General features: G+C 43.4%; 1 protein-coding gene across 5 annotated transcripts in view; it reads left to right on the forward strand.

The window, feature by feature from the left end:
- The window catches only part of SVIL (supervillin), a 316,448-nt gene that overhangs the window by 244,497 nt on the left and 55,446 nt on the right, over nucleotides 1–16,505 (forward strand). For all 5 annotated transcript variants that reach the window (XM_056519430.1, XM_056519428.1, XM_056519431.1 and 2 more), the window contains one exon: nucleotides 502–640. In XM_056519430.1, the coding sequence (XP_056375405.1) occupies nucleotides 502–640 (139 nt within the window). The remainder of the gene's footprint in view (nucleotides 1–501; nucleotides 641–16,505) is intronic.

The raw sequence follows: 16,505 nt of genomic DNA on the forward strand, positions 1-16,505 counted from the left end.
AGGCTGCATAGTATAAAGGTAAGGTTAGCAACTCCATTCTGCAGCCTCCTGTGTATAACATATTGTGGGTGCAAGTACTACATTCTTGTGGGTGTAAAACAGTGTTTCCTACAAGGGTGCCTCCAGCTGTGGTAAAACTAAAACTCCCAGCATGCCCGGACAGCCAAAAGGCTGCCCGGGCAGGCATGCTTTGCATTTTTTGCAGCATTTGGATGTACCCTGGTTGAGAAACACTGGTCTAAAACATTGGGGCCCTGACTTGATGTATGACTGACAGCGCTCCAATATGCTGACTTCTAAATTCTTATGCCTTGCCTAAAACCAAATGTCAGGAGTCTAGACAATTGCTTTTGCAGAGTAAGACATCTCTTACTGTTAGCATCAATAAGGCTGTCATCAAAAAAAAAAAAAGCCTAATGAAATGTCTTTTCGGGTCTCTGTGGACGGCAATGACTTGCTAAGAATGTCTCCCAAACAATGTGGCATATTATTCCTTCTTAGGCTGGCTCTGTTGAAGAAGAGTGGGGAGGAAGACTGGAAGAACAGGCTTAACAAAAAGCAGGACCTCAGCAAAGCGTCTGTCACAGAGCGCAGTACGCGCACCCAGCTGCTGGAAATTGAACAGTCGCTGAAAAAGAAGGTAAAAAGAACCATGTTAGGAGAAAAAAACACTGTTGTCCCAGCACTTTGAGATCTAACAGCCCTGCTTGATGATAGCTAATAGCTGCGGAGAGCCGAAGCACAAGACTCGTACACTACTTAACTCTGACCGCAAGGTTTCTAAACCCATTCCTGTTAACTCATGGGAGCCGAGCGCTGCACCCGGGTGGTTAATGAACAGGAATTTTATGTGTTGCCTTTTAAAAGTTTCTTGGAACAACGTTAAGAGGTTTTGAAGGCTATAAAATGGTCAATACAAACCAATGATCTAGCCGGAACTATACGGCTGCACTGTTGTCGCACTTTGTATTACTTGGTTAAAGGTTTATAGTTTTATAGGTATACAGGAACTATGGTTGTATTAGCAGCATTGGTCTTTCTAGTGTTCTGGTGTATGTTTTGCATGGTCTTAATGGAGATTAATTAAGATTCGATTGCTGGGAACCCCGTGATCTCCCGTACGGGGCCCCGGCTCTCTGGCCAGATAGCGTGTGTCGACCACCGGACGAAGCGGCAGCTGACACGCCCCCTGAATACAGCGATATGGCAGAGCCGGAGATTGCTAAAGGCAGCGCTCCAGCTCTCCCATAGAGTTGTAATGAGGGGGCGTGTCAGCTGCCGCTTCGTGCGGTGGTCGAAATGCCAACTTCCCGTGGACTGCCGGGGCCCCGTATGGGAGATCACGGGGGGGGGGGGGGTCCCAGCAGTCGAACCCCCCTCCACAATCTGAAACTTATCCCCTATCCTTAGGATAGGGGAGAAGTTTTTCAATACTGGAATACTCCATATATAAGTACCTAATAAATCAAGTAATGTCCATGCACAGGAGCCAATCCCACCCTATATATTCATGCCTGCATATGTATATCCCACAACTTCAGTTCACTGGATTCTGATGTATCCAGGGCAATTTGAAAAAACAGGCGGGTGGTCCTTTTAACACAACTGGGTCTCCTGTTGCCGATGGACCAATAGCAATTCTGACTCTTGTGTAATGAATACCTTCATTTCCAATGGTGACTTACACCAGTGTTCTCCAACCTGTGGTTTTCCAGTTTGCTAAACTACAACTTGACATGATGGGGTTTGGTTTTGCAAACGCTGGAGAGCCTCAAATTGAGAAACCTAAACAGTTCATTCATCCTATATAATAGGTGGACCATAGGCTAGCTAGCCTGACAACCTATGGAGAACATCTATTATTTAGAATTCATAAGTAGTTTAGGTTGGTGTTCTCCAACCTGTGGCTTTCCAGTTTGCAAAACTACAACTTGGCATGATGGGGTTTAGTTTTACAAAAGCTGTAGAGTCTCAGGTTGGGGATCTAAACTATGCATGCATTCTGAATAATAGATGCTCTCCATAGGTTGTCAAGCTAGCCAATGGTCCACCTATTATTTAGGATGCATGAATTGTTTAGGTGAGTGTTCCTCAACCCCTGGCTCTCCATCTGCTGCAATGCTAAAACACCCATCATGCTCTGACAGCCTCCAGCAGCAAATAATTCTAAATTCGCCATCTATAGTGATGACCTAGGTCAGTCTTACCCAACTTTCAGCTCTTCAGTTTGCAAAACTACAACTTCCGTTATGCCCGGACGGCCTTCAAATACTATGGTATGATGGTAGTATTAGTTTTGCAACGTCTATGGAGACGACTCATTTCAGAGTGGTCCTATATTGTGAACATGGTCTTAGTGGGCCTACTTACTGGGTCTGCCGGGCAGGTGTAACAGTGCTCTCAGTGCACCTGCTAATGGAGTCTACAAATATCTCCCAAATTACATAGGCGAAAAACACTGGTGTGATCAGAGTCACATGCACTATTATCCAGTATCAGACAGTTAGTATTGGCTCTCTTCTGTCTGATCCCCTTTAAAGAGAACCTCTCATGATCTTGTTAAATGTTATAATCCTCCCAGTTCACTGCCCCCATCATGATAAACCACCCCCTGCCTTTATTTTTCTTATTTTTTGGTTTTCTACCTTGATATTGATGTATTTTCTGCTGTATTTTCTGCTCAAATGTGCTCTGGACAAGTAGGGATACACTTAGTGGCAGCTTTTTTTTAAACAAAGTACATTAGAAAGATTTTTTTTTTTTAATTTACTCTAAGGAGTGCAATTGCAAAATTTGTTTTAACGAGAGTGCCCATTTAAAGCAGATGAACCCTTTCCATATAGAGGAGGTTCTTCTACTTTGCTCCCCTTTTGGAGAGACGCTCTGTAGGGAGATCTGTAGCAACTCGTGCACTGGCAGAACTCAACTTAGGACAGTGTTTCCCAACCAGGGTGCATCCAGCTGTTGCAAAACTACAACTCCTAGCATGCACGGACAGCCGAAGGCTGTCCGGGCATGCTGGGAGTTGTAGTTTTGCAACAGCGGGAGGCACCCTGGTTGGGAAACACAGCCTTAGAGAAAAGAAGGAAGATATTTTCTTAATGTAAAACCATAGTGCTCATGTACTGTATACATTTATGAAGCTTCTCCAGTCAATGGGGGGTGAATTATCAAAACTAGCACAAAATGACACAATTTTTCCATAGCACTAGTTTTGATAACTAACCCCCCCCCCCCCCCCCCCCATCCTGCCCATCTACATGGTCATCCTTAAATCAAGCTTTTTAGATTGCACGGCTTCCGTGTCCTCTATCATATGATTTGACCCTTTTGGGCTAAGGTCAAGGGCCATGTAACACATTAGTCTCCCTGTATCCTGCGGTCTCTGTGTGACTGACATGAAGGGAAATAGCTGGCGAGGAAACATTCAGCAATGCATATCCTGCAGTAGATGTGGATATATATATTTTTTGAGGTAATTCCTCTTATCAGTGAAGAAATATTTACTACCGGTACTTGCATGCCTGTGTGTAGTTGCGAGGAATTTATTGGTTTTGCCCATGTTGGTTTCATTAACGCTGTGAGAGAATGAAGCTCCGCAGATTGAAGGTTGTCACGGTATCTTCTAGTACTTGATGAGCTTAAAGGGTTACTCCGCTCCCCAGCGTCCGGAAAATTGAGTTCCGAATGCTGGGTGCGGGCTTCCGTGTTCATGCCTGCCCCCTCGTGACTTCACGCACCGCCCGTGATGTCATGCCCCTCCCCCTCAATGAAAGCCTATGGGAAGGGGGCGCCACAGCTGTCACGCCCCCTCCCATAGACTTGCATTGAGGTGGCGGGACGTGAGGTCACGGGGTGGGACGTGACATCACGAGGGGGCGGGCGTGAACACGGAAGCCCGCACCCAGCATTCGGAACACAATGTTCCAAATGCTGGGGAGCGGAGTAACCCTTTAAAGGGGTACTCCAGAGGGAAAAAAAATAATATTTTAAAATTAACTAGTACCAGAAAGTTATGCAGATTTGTAAATTACTTCGATTTAAATATCTTAATCCTTCCAGTATTTTTCAGCTGCTGTATGCTGCAGAGGAAGTTGTGTAGTTCTTTCCAGTCTGACCACAGTGCTCTCTGCTGACACCTCTGTCCTTGCCAGGAACTGTCCAGAGCAGGAGAGGTTTGCTATGGGGATTTTCTCTTGCTCTGGACAGTTCCTGGCAAGGACAGAGGTGGCAGCAGAGAGCACTGTGGTCAGACTGGAAAGAACTACACAACTTCCTCTGGAGCATACAGCAGCTGGAAGGATTGAGATTTATAAATAGAAGTAATTTACAAATCTGTCTAACTTTCTGGCACCAATGGATTTAAAAAGCATTTTTTTTTTCCACTGAAGGTACCCCTTTAAAGGGAAGAACAATGCTTAAAAATATTAGATATGTTGTATTTGTTTCTAGTGTTGTATGTATTGTTTTATTCTAGGCATTTTGGAGGGTAAGAGAAGTAGGTAAAATATGCCATGATTTCTCAACTGAGGGTAATACATTTGACAATATGAGCTATACCTTCAAGACTCTGTTCACACCTCCATCATAGTTTCTGTTATAGATGGAACCATAACAGGAGTGCTGAACTTGTTAACCGACTGGTACCATCAGTCCTGACAGCCCCCGATTTGACTGTAAATGGGAACTAACAGATTCTATTGTAGTATTTGTCATTTTGAGGGGAAGAATAGCAGTGCAGTTTGCTTCTCAACAATATTACAGAAGTGAACAACTCAAGTTGAATTTACTGGCGTTTTTATTTTTTTTTTTATTTTTTTAATGGCACCGTGTAATGCTTAATTTCCCCTGTTGGAGTGCAAGAGAACTTAACACGTACAGTTAAAGGGGTACTCCGCTGATCAGCGTTTGGAACAAACTGTTCCAAATGCTGGAGTTGGCGCCGGAAGCTTGTGACGTCATAGTCCTGCCCCCTCATGATGTCACGCGCCTCCCCCTCAATGCAAGTCTATGGGAGGGGGCGTGACAACTGTCACGCCCCCTCCCATAGACTTGCATTGAGGGGGAGGGGCGTGACATCATGATGGGGCGGGACTATGACGTCACGAGCTCCCGGCTCCAGCGTTCGGAACGGTTTGTTCCAAACGCTGAGCAGCAGAGTACCCCTTTTAAAAGGGCACTGTCATAAAAAGAAAAATGTCTTACACCCTGACCAACCATACTTTTTTGATATGTCTCAGATCCAGACCGGGAAGGAGCTGGGAGAAGTGTACACTTCTCTCCCGGGTGTGTGTCACATGACCTGGATAGACTCATAAAGTAAATCTATGGGGCCGTCCTGGTCTCAGACACAGAGTGAGGAGAGGAGCGTGCTCACTCCCATCATTGGTCAGGGGCTGAACACTTAGACCAAAACCGAATCTTTCTACTTGTCTCTGGGACAGTGTTTCAAAGTCTGTCACCAGCTGTTACAAAACTACAACTTTCAGCATGTCCGGATGGCCAAAGGCTATCAAAGATGTTTTGAAAGGGTCTCTTTATTCAATCACTGCAGGCTGCTCTGTAACCCCTTCCTCGCTGTTTTCATGCTGCAGTCTGATAGGACAGGAGTGAGCACAGAGGAGTGCTAGTCCCGCCCTCACTTCCTGGACATTGTCCGAGCTTGTGCTTTAAAGGGGTAGTCCAGTGGTGAAAAACTTATCCCCTATCCTAAGGATAGGGGATAAGTTTGAGATCGCGGGGGGTCTGACCGCTGGGGCCCCCTGCGATCTCCTGTACGGGGGCCAGGCTCTCCGGCCAGGTAGCGGGTGTCGACCCCCGCACGAAGCAGCGGCTGACACGCCCCCTCAATACATCTCTATGGCAGAGCCGAAGATTGCCGAAGGCAGCGCTTCGGCTCTGCCATAGAGTTGTATTGAGGGGGCGTGTCGGCCGCCGCTTCGTGTGGAGGTCAACACGCCCCCTTCCCGCGGGCTGTCGGGGCTCCGTACAGGAGATCGCAGGGGGCCCCAGCGGTAAGATCCCTCGCGATCTCAAACTTATCCCCTATCCTTAGGATAGGGGATAAGTTGTTCACCACTGGGTTCACCACTGGACTACTCCTTTAAAGGGGTAGTCCAGTGGTGAAAAACTTATCCCCTATCCTAAGGATAGGGGATAAGTTTGAGATCGCGGGGGTCCGACCGCTGGGGCCCCCTGTGATCTCTCTGTACGGGGCCCCGGCTCTCCGCCGAGATAGCGGGTGTTGACCCCCGCACAAAGCGGCGGCCGACACACTCCCTCAATAAATCTCAATGGCAGAGCCGGAGATTGCCGAAGGCAGCGCTTCGGCTCTGCCATAGAGTTGTATGGAGGGGGCGTGTCGGCCGCTGCTTCGTGCGAAGGTCGACACGCCCCCTTCCCACGGGCTGTCGGGGCTCCGTACAGGAGATCGCGGGGGGCCCCAGGGGTCGGACCCCCCGCGATCTGCAACTTATCCCCTATCCTTAAGATAGGGGATAAGTTGTAAACCACTGAGTCACCACTGGACTACTCCTTTAACTGGGACAAAGATGATACTGCAGGTTTATATTCTGGATGGTAAGGGGACCCCTTAAGGGTCTTTTTCATAAACCATAATTCCTATAAGATAACATTTTCTTTTGAAGTCTATTAGAAAGGTTAATATTTTACCAAGATGTACAACGTATGAGAAGTTTTTGATTCTGACAGTGCCCATATAAACTTAAAATCTGACATGTAAATTACTTGGTCCGGTTTCGTACTTAGGAGTGTATGGTAACGATAAATGTATATACAGTGAATCATTCATGTCTGAGCACTTTTTTCAACGGAGATTACGTTCTAGTCAGATTACATTTAGAATATCATATGCACATTGCTCTAATAAGGATTGATCTTTTAAGTATTGTAAAATGTACCTATGCCTCCTAGTGACAGATTCCTGCTCACTTAACATCAAAGGGTCTGTATGGGTCCAGTAATGGGTCCCAGGTGCACCCACCAATAGCCCTATACCTTGGAAGATAACTATGTTAAGTGATGTCCCTATACAGGATCGGCTTCAGTACTGTTCACACAGCTGTGCCATATGTGGTGCATAGAGAGAGCTTTCTGTCACTTACCAGAGATAAAAGCAGATTACTTACATGTGTTCTTCAAGTAGACAGCGCACTTGAGGAAAGTTATTCTTGTCTTAGGAGGGTATTGAAAGAATAAAGATGTCATCAGTCTTGACCTCTTTTATTCTTTGTTGCTATATACTGTGTTTTTGTTTTTCACATTTGAGTCTCTGTTTACACTGAGAGGTATATGTCCGGTGTAGGTACAGTACAGTGATCCCTCAACTTCCAATGACCTCAGGTTACAATATTTTCAACATACAATGGTCTTTTCTGCACCATTGTAACTTATAACCATACTCAACATACAATGTTACAGACAGTCCAAATCTGCGAAAAATGTCAATGGCTGGAAGAACCGACCAATCAGAATGGGCATCCACTGGTAAAACCAGGGCTCAAGTCCTTCAGGAACGCATGGGAATGGAGTTCCTGCACTTTTTTCACAGCAGGAGTGTTGTTCCCATTAGCAGTCCTGCAGGACCAGCCCTTGAGTGGAAATTCAGTTCCCACGTTTTTTCCAGAACTTGACCCCTGGGTAAAACACTTGTATTACAAAATAGCATGCACTGACTGGTGTCTGGTTGCGCCCCCCTAGAGTACAGGGAGGTATTACATGTTCTGTACTCTTTACCTGTACTAGAGTTGCTGCTCCTGTGAACACCAGGTGAGGACGGCTCCATGTTACTTTTTTTTTAGGACACTGTGTACTGTATAGGACCCTGAAGAAGCTCCTGTCCTCTACATAGACAGTGATTACAGCTCCCAGCAGATCTTTCTTACTTTTATATTTAAGGACTTAATTTATCTGTATTAGTTATCTACTTATTTTTTCTTTTATTCCTCATTTTTTTCCTATTTTTGGATTACATTTTGGGCCTTCAGAACCAATTACCAGGTTTCCAAAGGGTTCTGGTTTCAACATACAATAGGAATTGGTTGCAGGATGACCATTGTAACTAGAGGGACCACTGTATAGACTTATAAAGGGACCCATCAGTTTTGTACACTTAAAGGGGTATTCCAGTGAAAAACAAATTTTTTTTTCCATATTAACTGGCTCCAGAAAGTTAAACAGATTTGTAAATTACTTCTATTAAAAAAAATCTTAATCCTTCCAGTACTTATCAGTTGCTAAAGTTGAGTTGTTCTTTTCTGTCTGACAACAGTGCTCTCTGCTGACACATCTGTCTGTCTCAGGAACTGTCCAGAGTAGGAGCAAATCCCCATAGGAAACCTCTCCTGCTCTGGATAGTTCCTGAGAAAGACAGAGGTGTCGGCACAGAGCACTGTTGTCAGACAAAAAAAGAACAACTCAACTTCAGCAGCTGTTAAGTACTGGTAGGATTAAGATTTTTTAATAGAAGTAATTTACAAATCTGTTTAACTTTCTGGAGCCAGTTGATATAAAAAATAAATAAAAAATAGTTTTTCACTGGAATACCCCTTTAAAGTGTCAGGACTGCCCGATTATAATCTTGGGTTCAGTTTCCATTAGGCTCACATACATGGTATGGTTTATAATTAGAAGCTGCTGCAACTATTTGAGTAATCTCTGAAATTCTATTCTGTTATCCCGAGCATGTCTCAACACTTATTTAGGCTTTAAAACCTGGGAGCTTCGCAGATATACAGTTTGCTGGAGGGTGTACGCCATGCTATTCTACACCTAGGAATCCCGGAACTTTCCACTGACATTACAAAATTATGTTCTGCAGTTTCGTCATGAGAAGCTTATGTTATGGAGACTAAATTAGCCATCGCAATAAACCTTTATTTATAAGACAAAGTTATCCTTAAGTATATTTCCTGTATATCACTGAATAGAAAAGCACTACCACATAGGTGTACAGAGTTATCAACCAGCTAACTATACCACTCCAAAAAGTACAGTGCACGAACTACAAAATGTGATAAAACACAATAAACTTTATTGACATAAATGTATTAAAAGTGATGACAAACAAGTATAATAATGGCACTAGCACACATAGTGGACATATACATGGACAAACCCCTATACACTGGAACCCACATACTCCATTGCACATCTCACTGTTGGGTGCTTCGTCAGGGGGCCCCCTGAAGAAGTGCCAAACAGCAAAACATGCGTTGGGGTAGGTATGCATGGTCTGGTCATGGTACACATACGTTTTGTTTTGTTTTTCATGTGTTTTCATGCTTTTCAGTACTGCATACTGTTATCTTTATGTTATGCCATGTAGTTACCTGCACTATATTGTTATTTCAGTCTTGTATTGCTGTACCATCATTTCTGTTTCATCCAGTTTTGGGTTCTATTGTATAGGAGTCTGACCATGTATATTTTCATTATGTGCGCTGATGCCATTTTATACTTGTTGGTCGTCTCTTTTAAAACATGTGTCAGTAAAGATTATTATATTTCCTATATGTTACATCCGGTATGTCCTGGGGGGATGGGGGTCTGATCCCATAGACTTCTACGCCTTCTTCATCTTTATAAGTTCACTTAAGTTTCTTCAGGAAGGAAACTTATTAGACAAATGTTTGTAATCCTCTTCCAGAAATGAAGCGGCTGGTGAATCAAGGTGAATTCATTGTAAGCACAACCATTAAATGTTGCAGAATGTTGTGTTTTTTTTTTTTTTTTTGTACCGTTCTCCTGGGTTATATTTGGGGGTGGGAGAATCACCTCTCTCCAGATGTGCCTTGTTGTAAGACGTTCTCACAAGTCTTAGCTTAGTTCATTTTTGGCTCCCTTTGTCTGCAATGAGATTACCATCAAATATAATTGGCACGGCCTGTAGAGGGAATACAAATCTAAGAAACAATATGGTTCAGAATCTAAAATACCATTTAGTCCTGCATTTACACAAGTCAGGGCAGGAACAACATTTGACTTTATTATTATAACTATACGCTGGTTTATGGTATAAATAATAAAGTTTCAAGCTCATTTGTTCATAAATGTGCGATTTTCCACAACCCACCTCATTTACTATAAATAATGCTCAGAACTGGCATTGATTGTGAAAATTCAGGCTGCCACATAGGGGGAGATTTATGAAAACCTGTCAAGGTTGCCCATAGCAACCAATCAGATTGCTTCTTTAATTTTTAACAAGACCTTTGCAAAATGAAAGAAGCAATCTGGTTGCTATGGGCAACTTTTTTTTTTTTTTGCACAGGTTTTGATAAATCTTCCCCATAGTGTTTATTAATAGCCTGGTGTCTGACTGTGCGAAATTTTACCTAAGACCAGCCTTTAAAAGCATTGCAATGTTCCTTTAGACCACTCTTTTCCAAACATTGTGTCTCCAGCTGTTGCAAAACTACAACTCCCAGCATGCTGGGAGTTGTAGTTTTGCAACAGCTGGCAACACACAGTTTGGAAAAGAGTGCGTTAGAAGTACCATGATTTTGGCCTTTTTTTAAGGGTGCATTCACACGTACAGAAGGGATATGTGTGGTATTGCAGCTGTTTTGAATGTTTTGATTGATTGATTTAATTTTTTTACTTGTTTTAATGATGCTGAAAATGCATACGTCAGTTACAGTATAGCATTAAATAAAGGAAGAAAAAAGAAAAAGGCCTGTTTGCCAAAACAGACATACCGTACTTAGAATGACAGACATCAAAGAAAAGTACTTGTTGTTCTTTGTACATGTACAAACCCATCGAAAAACGTAAGATACACATGCTTCCTCCACAACTCGCCACACTAACAGTAGTCGTATCCTACGACTAAAAGTACCATCAGCCGAACCCAGTTGGGGGTAAAAGGTAGCACGTGTGTCTAAAGAGAACTATGACATCCCAAATAGTGATATACCACCTTTTCGTATGGTATCACAATCAGAAAAGTCCTATTACCCCAATTTTTTTTAAAGAAATATGGCCTTCTCAAAGATGGTTTTATATCTGGTTGGATGCTTCTCAATATGCTAGGTTTTTGAACCAGTATAATCTGGCATGAGAAATTGGACTCAACATGGACCTCTATATCCTGTCCCTCTTATATAACGTCCAAAACTTATGACATGGATGAAGTACCATAGATTCTTATCCCAACAAAGAGGTCATTTCAGAACCGGGTAGAGCGTCACTTACATATAGTGGATGATCTTGGCGCACAGGACGTTGCAAATCCTTTCTTTCTCATAAGAGTTAACATAATGGCGGGCCTCCACGGAAATCCTCAGTATGAAGGGGTTATACAAGAATAGAGAAAAACATGGCTGCCTTTTTCCAGTAATGGCACCACACCTGTTAGTGGGCTGTGTCTGATATACAGCCCAACTCGATTAAAATGAGTTAACTGGGTTCAGCTCTGATATCGTGTAGAGATCTGCACTATTCCATCCAGCAACAAAACTGGAACCACCAACTGAGACCAAAAGAGTGCAATGTTGGCCTCCATTTGGGTGGGTCTGTTCAGTTGATGGGGGCTTATGGATAAATTTACTCTCTGCTTCCGGAATTTTCTGGACACACATGGCAAACCTATACAGTACCATGAATGTGATGGGGAGGAAGCCTTAAATACAAGACCGATTCTAATGGGATAAGTTTATAGTGTCCCGTTTTATATGCAGCTTTATATATTGTTTTGTGTTACAACAGGTATACAATGATTTGGTTGCCAAGTTAAGGAAAGTTTTGCAACTTCAGTCCAATGACTTTTGTTCGGTTTCCCCCATGCAACTTTTTTTTTTTACCTCATAAAAGGTCAATGGACATGTTGTCCGGCAGCTACTGTGAGTGACCTTAATATAGCAGAAGATGTAGCTGATCTGGATGTTGCTTTAGGGGACAGCCTGGGACTGCAAAGTGAAGAGCAGATAGAGATCTTGTGTAAATAGTTTGGGCTAATTTTTGCACTTCTATTAAGTCTTTAAGATTACAAATCTATACTGCATGAATAATTCAGTAGGTTGTATGAGTAATAACCTATCATGTATACTAGCCTAGCACCAATATATTATGGCTCCATAACTTATAAAGAGGGTCCGGTCTTCCAAATCTCTCCTTGTAACTCATAAAGAACACACTGTATAGCTTGTTGAATATAAAACCTGCTGTTAATGGAGGCCACATGGTGTAATCTTAAGAGTGTATTAGTAAATGCCCCCGGTGCCCTTGTTAAGTATAGGGTTGGGGCTGCCTGTAACCTTTGATGTATGAAGTATTGCTTCACTTGGGTCTTTGTACTTCATCACCCTGTTTGTTTTAACCTGTAGGAAGAAGGAGATATTAAGGATGATTATGCCCTGTCTAATCAGCTGTGGGTAAGCCGGACTATGCCACTATGGCTTGGAAGAAGTGTTTCTAATATTGGCTGTGCGCTGTCATACGCTTCTTTGTGCGGCTTTAAAGTGATGTCCCCAGATATGGCTAGGTCTACTATTGATATATGAAGTATTGGTGCTGATATATATGCTTTGTGCTGTGTTCAAACTGAGGTTACTGCATACTTCAAGCTCTGTGAACCTGGATCCAGTCTTTGTGCACCACACATACCTCTGTATAGGCGGTGGAGACTGACTTGTGTAGGGCTGGGCTTATAGAGTTATATGCAGGAACATATAGTCATTACTTTGGGCTCTGGCTGTATATATTGCATGGGTTCTGTATGGCTTCTGATGGCACATAAGGAATTATCAAATTTGTTTTTTTCCATGTTTTGTCCCCTGCCTGCTCTGTCGCTCTATGCTGCTACTTAAGCTAGCCTTTAGTTTTTATTTATTTTATGTTCACTCCTTTCTTCTAATTTTCTTGCTTTGCTTCTGCCTCTGTCCATAGGAACCTGTCTATGCTTCTATTTACACTCCTGCTATACCTGCTGCCTATAAATGCCAGTATTTTGTTCCTATACATCAGGTGAGGAAACCATGTGCACCAGCAAATATCACTGTTGCTTCTCTTAAGAAACTGGGCCCGAGTCTTCCAGAAAGTGGGAGCACAAAACGACAGATGCTGGGGAACCATTCATAACAAAGACCACTAGTATGTCCAGTGAAAAATTGCAAGAGAAGTTAGATTTTCAAATGTTTCCATGCAAACAATGATTTATTTAAAATGATTTAGAGAGGAGGAGGAATACTTGGTCTGCACAGGGAGGATTCATGAACATAAGGTTATTGAACACTTTGATCAAACTATGAGCCCCCTTTTGTGCAACCTCCTTCCCGGGTCCCTACTCATAACCTATCCACCTTAAATCTATCAAGTTGCCTTCTGTCAGATTTGATAAACATTATTTCACCTATTTGTTGTTTTTTTAATGTATCTGGAGGTACTGACATCTCTACCTAGCTTTTCTCAGAATATGTCTTAACCAAAGATTGGCCCTATTGAACGCAGGGGGTTTCCCATGGTTATGGATGGGACAATAATTGCCTGATTGACTTCTGATTCTACGCAACTCAGTGGTGCGGTTCCTTCACACTTTTTCCCATTGCGCAGGCAAATTCACTTGAATAAAGCAATGGTGCAGGTCCTGACACACAGGTGATTTATTGGAGAAAAACCAAATGGACATCTCTGTCCCGAACATACACATTACATTTCAGTTGATTGAGCCCATCAATTTCATTGACACTTGTTGGCCATCTAATGAGTGGTGGCCTCTTGACTCACTCTCCTAATGGTAGATGTAATGGTAGAGAAGAATGGGCAGTAGAATTAGTATGTCAGATCCTTCCATAAAAGATAAGCCGGTGCCAGATGTGTCTACCAGCAGCGTACCTCCCCTCACCCCATTCAGAACACTTGGCCGAGTGTGCATGCCTGTAGGGAAGCCAGGAGAGAGAGGTCAGCCAACTGAGCCCATAGTCGACAGCTATTGAATGCATATATCCGGCCTTTATTCATGGCAGGGGGTTCAGATGTCAGTAAGTTTGCTAAACAAGGACAATTTGAGAATTTTCAGGTGGATTTAATGGAACCTGCCATCACTTTCTTGCTGCCTGAACTAAGAGTCTTTTGGGCCGTACCTGGTGTCGCCTCCCTGTTTGGGGTATATAGAGAGAGTTTTATCAATCATGGATGGTGGGGAGGGAAGAAGCCACTGGGACCATTCCAGTGACTTGTGGTTCAGGCAGCATGAAAGTGATTTTACATTAGATCACAGCATAATGCAGTTGATCAGTTCATGTTCCCAGTAACTTCACATATACCGAAGGCCAAACAACTACGTTGCCATACAGATTAGTCATCCTTATTTGCTGTATATGTAAACGGTCAGTACAAGGCGTGAACCCTGATGTCCTGAGTGCATTTACCAGCTAGTCAGTAAAATAACCAGTCACACGAGTGTTAAAACTAAGCTTTTTTTTTTGTTTTGTTTATAACTTTTAGCTTGCTCATATTGCCTATAACTGCTTCTTTTTCTCCCTTTAACTCGGCCATGTGAGTCTTCCTACGGCTGCCAAAATGCATTTCCTCATTGGTACCACCCTATAAAATACACGCAGCTCTGGCTGGTTGCTGTTTGGTTTGTTATACTTTCCCATAGCACATTTTTCTTTCTTATATTCTTTTTATATTTTTTTCTTTACTTTCAAGGTCAGTAATAATAGAGTGAGAGAGTCAAGTCCGGTGATGTTTGCAGAACGTCATCCTTGGAGATGGAAGGTGATTTTGGATAAGTAGAAGATCCATGAGGCACAACACATTAGGTTCTTGCTGCTTGTCCTCAGTGCACAGAGCCCTGCTTGTCCTCTGTCTACAGAGCCCTGCTTGTCCTCGGTGTACAGAGCCCTGCTTGTCCTCGGTGTACAGAGCCTTGCTTGTCCTCTGTGTACAGAGCCCTGCTTGTCCTCTGTGTACAGAGCCCTGCTTGTCCTCGGTGTACAGAGCCCTGCTTGTCCTCGGTGTACAGAGCCCTGCTTGTCCTCGGTGTACAGAGCCCTGCTTGTCCTCGGTGTACAGAGCCCTGCTTGTCCTCGGTGTACAGAGCCCTGCTTGTCCTCGGTGTACAGAGCCCTGCTTGTCCTCGGTGTACAGAGCCCTGCTTGTCCTCGGTGTACAGAGCCCTGCTTGTCCTCGGTGTACAGAGCCCTGCTTGTCCTCGGTGTACAGAGCCCTGCTTGTCCTCGGTGTACAGAGCCCTGCTTGTCCTCGGTGTACAGAGCCCTGCTTGTCCTCGGTGTACAGAGCCCTGCTTGTCCTCGGTGTACAGAGCCCTGCTTGTCCGCCCACACTTTCTGTATTTTGTCTCCTTACACAGAGACACACAGGCAATAGCTGCAGGGACAAGACAGCATTTTTTTACCCAAAAATATACACATTTTTTATCCAATGTATATTACAGATATGCATATAATGTTATTTTGCAAATTACATCGCCCATTTAAGCTTTAAAGGGGTACTCTGCTGCTAGACATGTAATCCCCTATGCAAAGGATAGGGGATAACATGTCTGATTGTGGGGGTCTCCAGCAGCCAGACCCCCACAATCAGACATGTCCCCTATCCTTTGGATAGCATGTATAGGGGTGGAGTACCCTTTAATAAGTCAGCCACTGGAAAGCTTAAGTTTTCCAATCTTGTAATGAAGTTTGCATCAGTTTATTTGTGTGATGGTCATAGATGCACGGAAAGGTGTTTCCCATTGAAATGTACAGACAACCCCCACTTCTAGTGTAGATGTCGTCTTAAAAGAAGATCTGAAAATTGCCAAGTATTTGAACATTTTACATGAAAACGTATGGGAGGAAACCTTGACCCCTTGTGAGCTGTGTCTGTACTGCTATAAAAACCTCTTTTTACACCATAAATCAAACAAGTTCTAAATATCCCAAATTATTGAAACAGCTGGAAATATCTTTTCTGTCCTAAACAGTATGAGTGACTAGTCCTCTGTACATTGGCATCGCGTGCCTTATCTAACAAGTGCAAGTACCTCTGGTCTCAGGCCATCTGATATAATCCAGTTTAGAGTGGGTTGGCACAGGTAGAACGTCTTGTCATTTGGAACGGATTCTGAACATCACAGATTAGCCCCCCCCCTTCCATCTCCCAGCCGAGAGCAATAAAGGTCAAATGCCATATGTCTAGACTGCAAAGGGCTCATCTCCATCTGCTATCGGCCATTTGGGGAAAGCAGGGTCGAGTTTGTAAAACAAACATATTTGCATATGAAATCATTTGAGTATCTTTTATCTGAGCGCAGTCATGGTGTTCAGTCTATGGGATAGAGTCCATTACAGGATGGTTATTCTGTAGATGAGGGGCTTCCAGACTCCATTTGGAGCTGCTTTTTTCAAGGATTTGTTGGCATCAAGAGAAATTCAGTCTTTCCTCTGCGGTCAGATGTCTGGAGTTTGTGGTGACTGCACCATAAATGTAGATCCCAGCCAAATATTCATAACGTTTGAGAAGCTTTAGTTGTAGGCTTG

This window comes from Hyla sarda, chromosome 5 (genome assembly GCF_029499605.1).
Source record: "Hyla sarda isolate aHylSar1 chromosome 5, aHylSar1.hap1, whole genome shotgun sequence".
Classification (NCBI taxonomy): Eukaryota; Metazoa; Chordata; class Amphibia; order Anura; family Hylidae; genus Hyla; species Hyla sarda.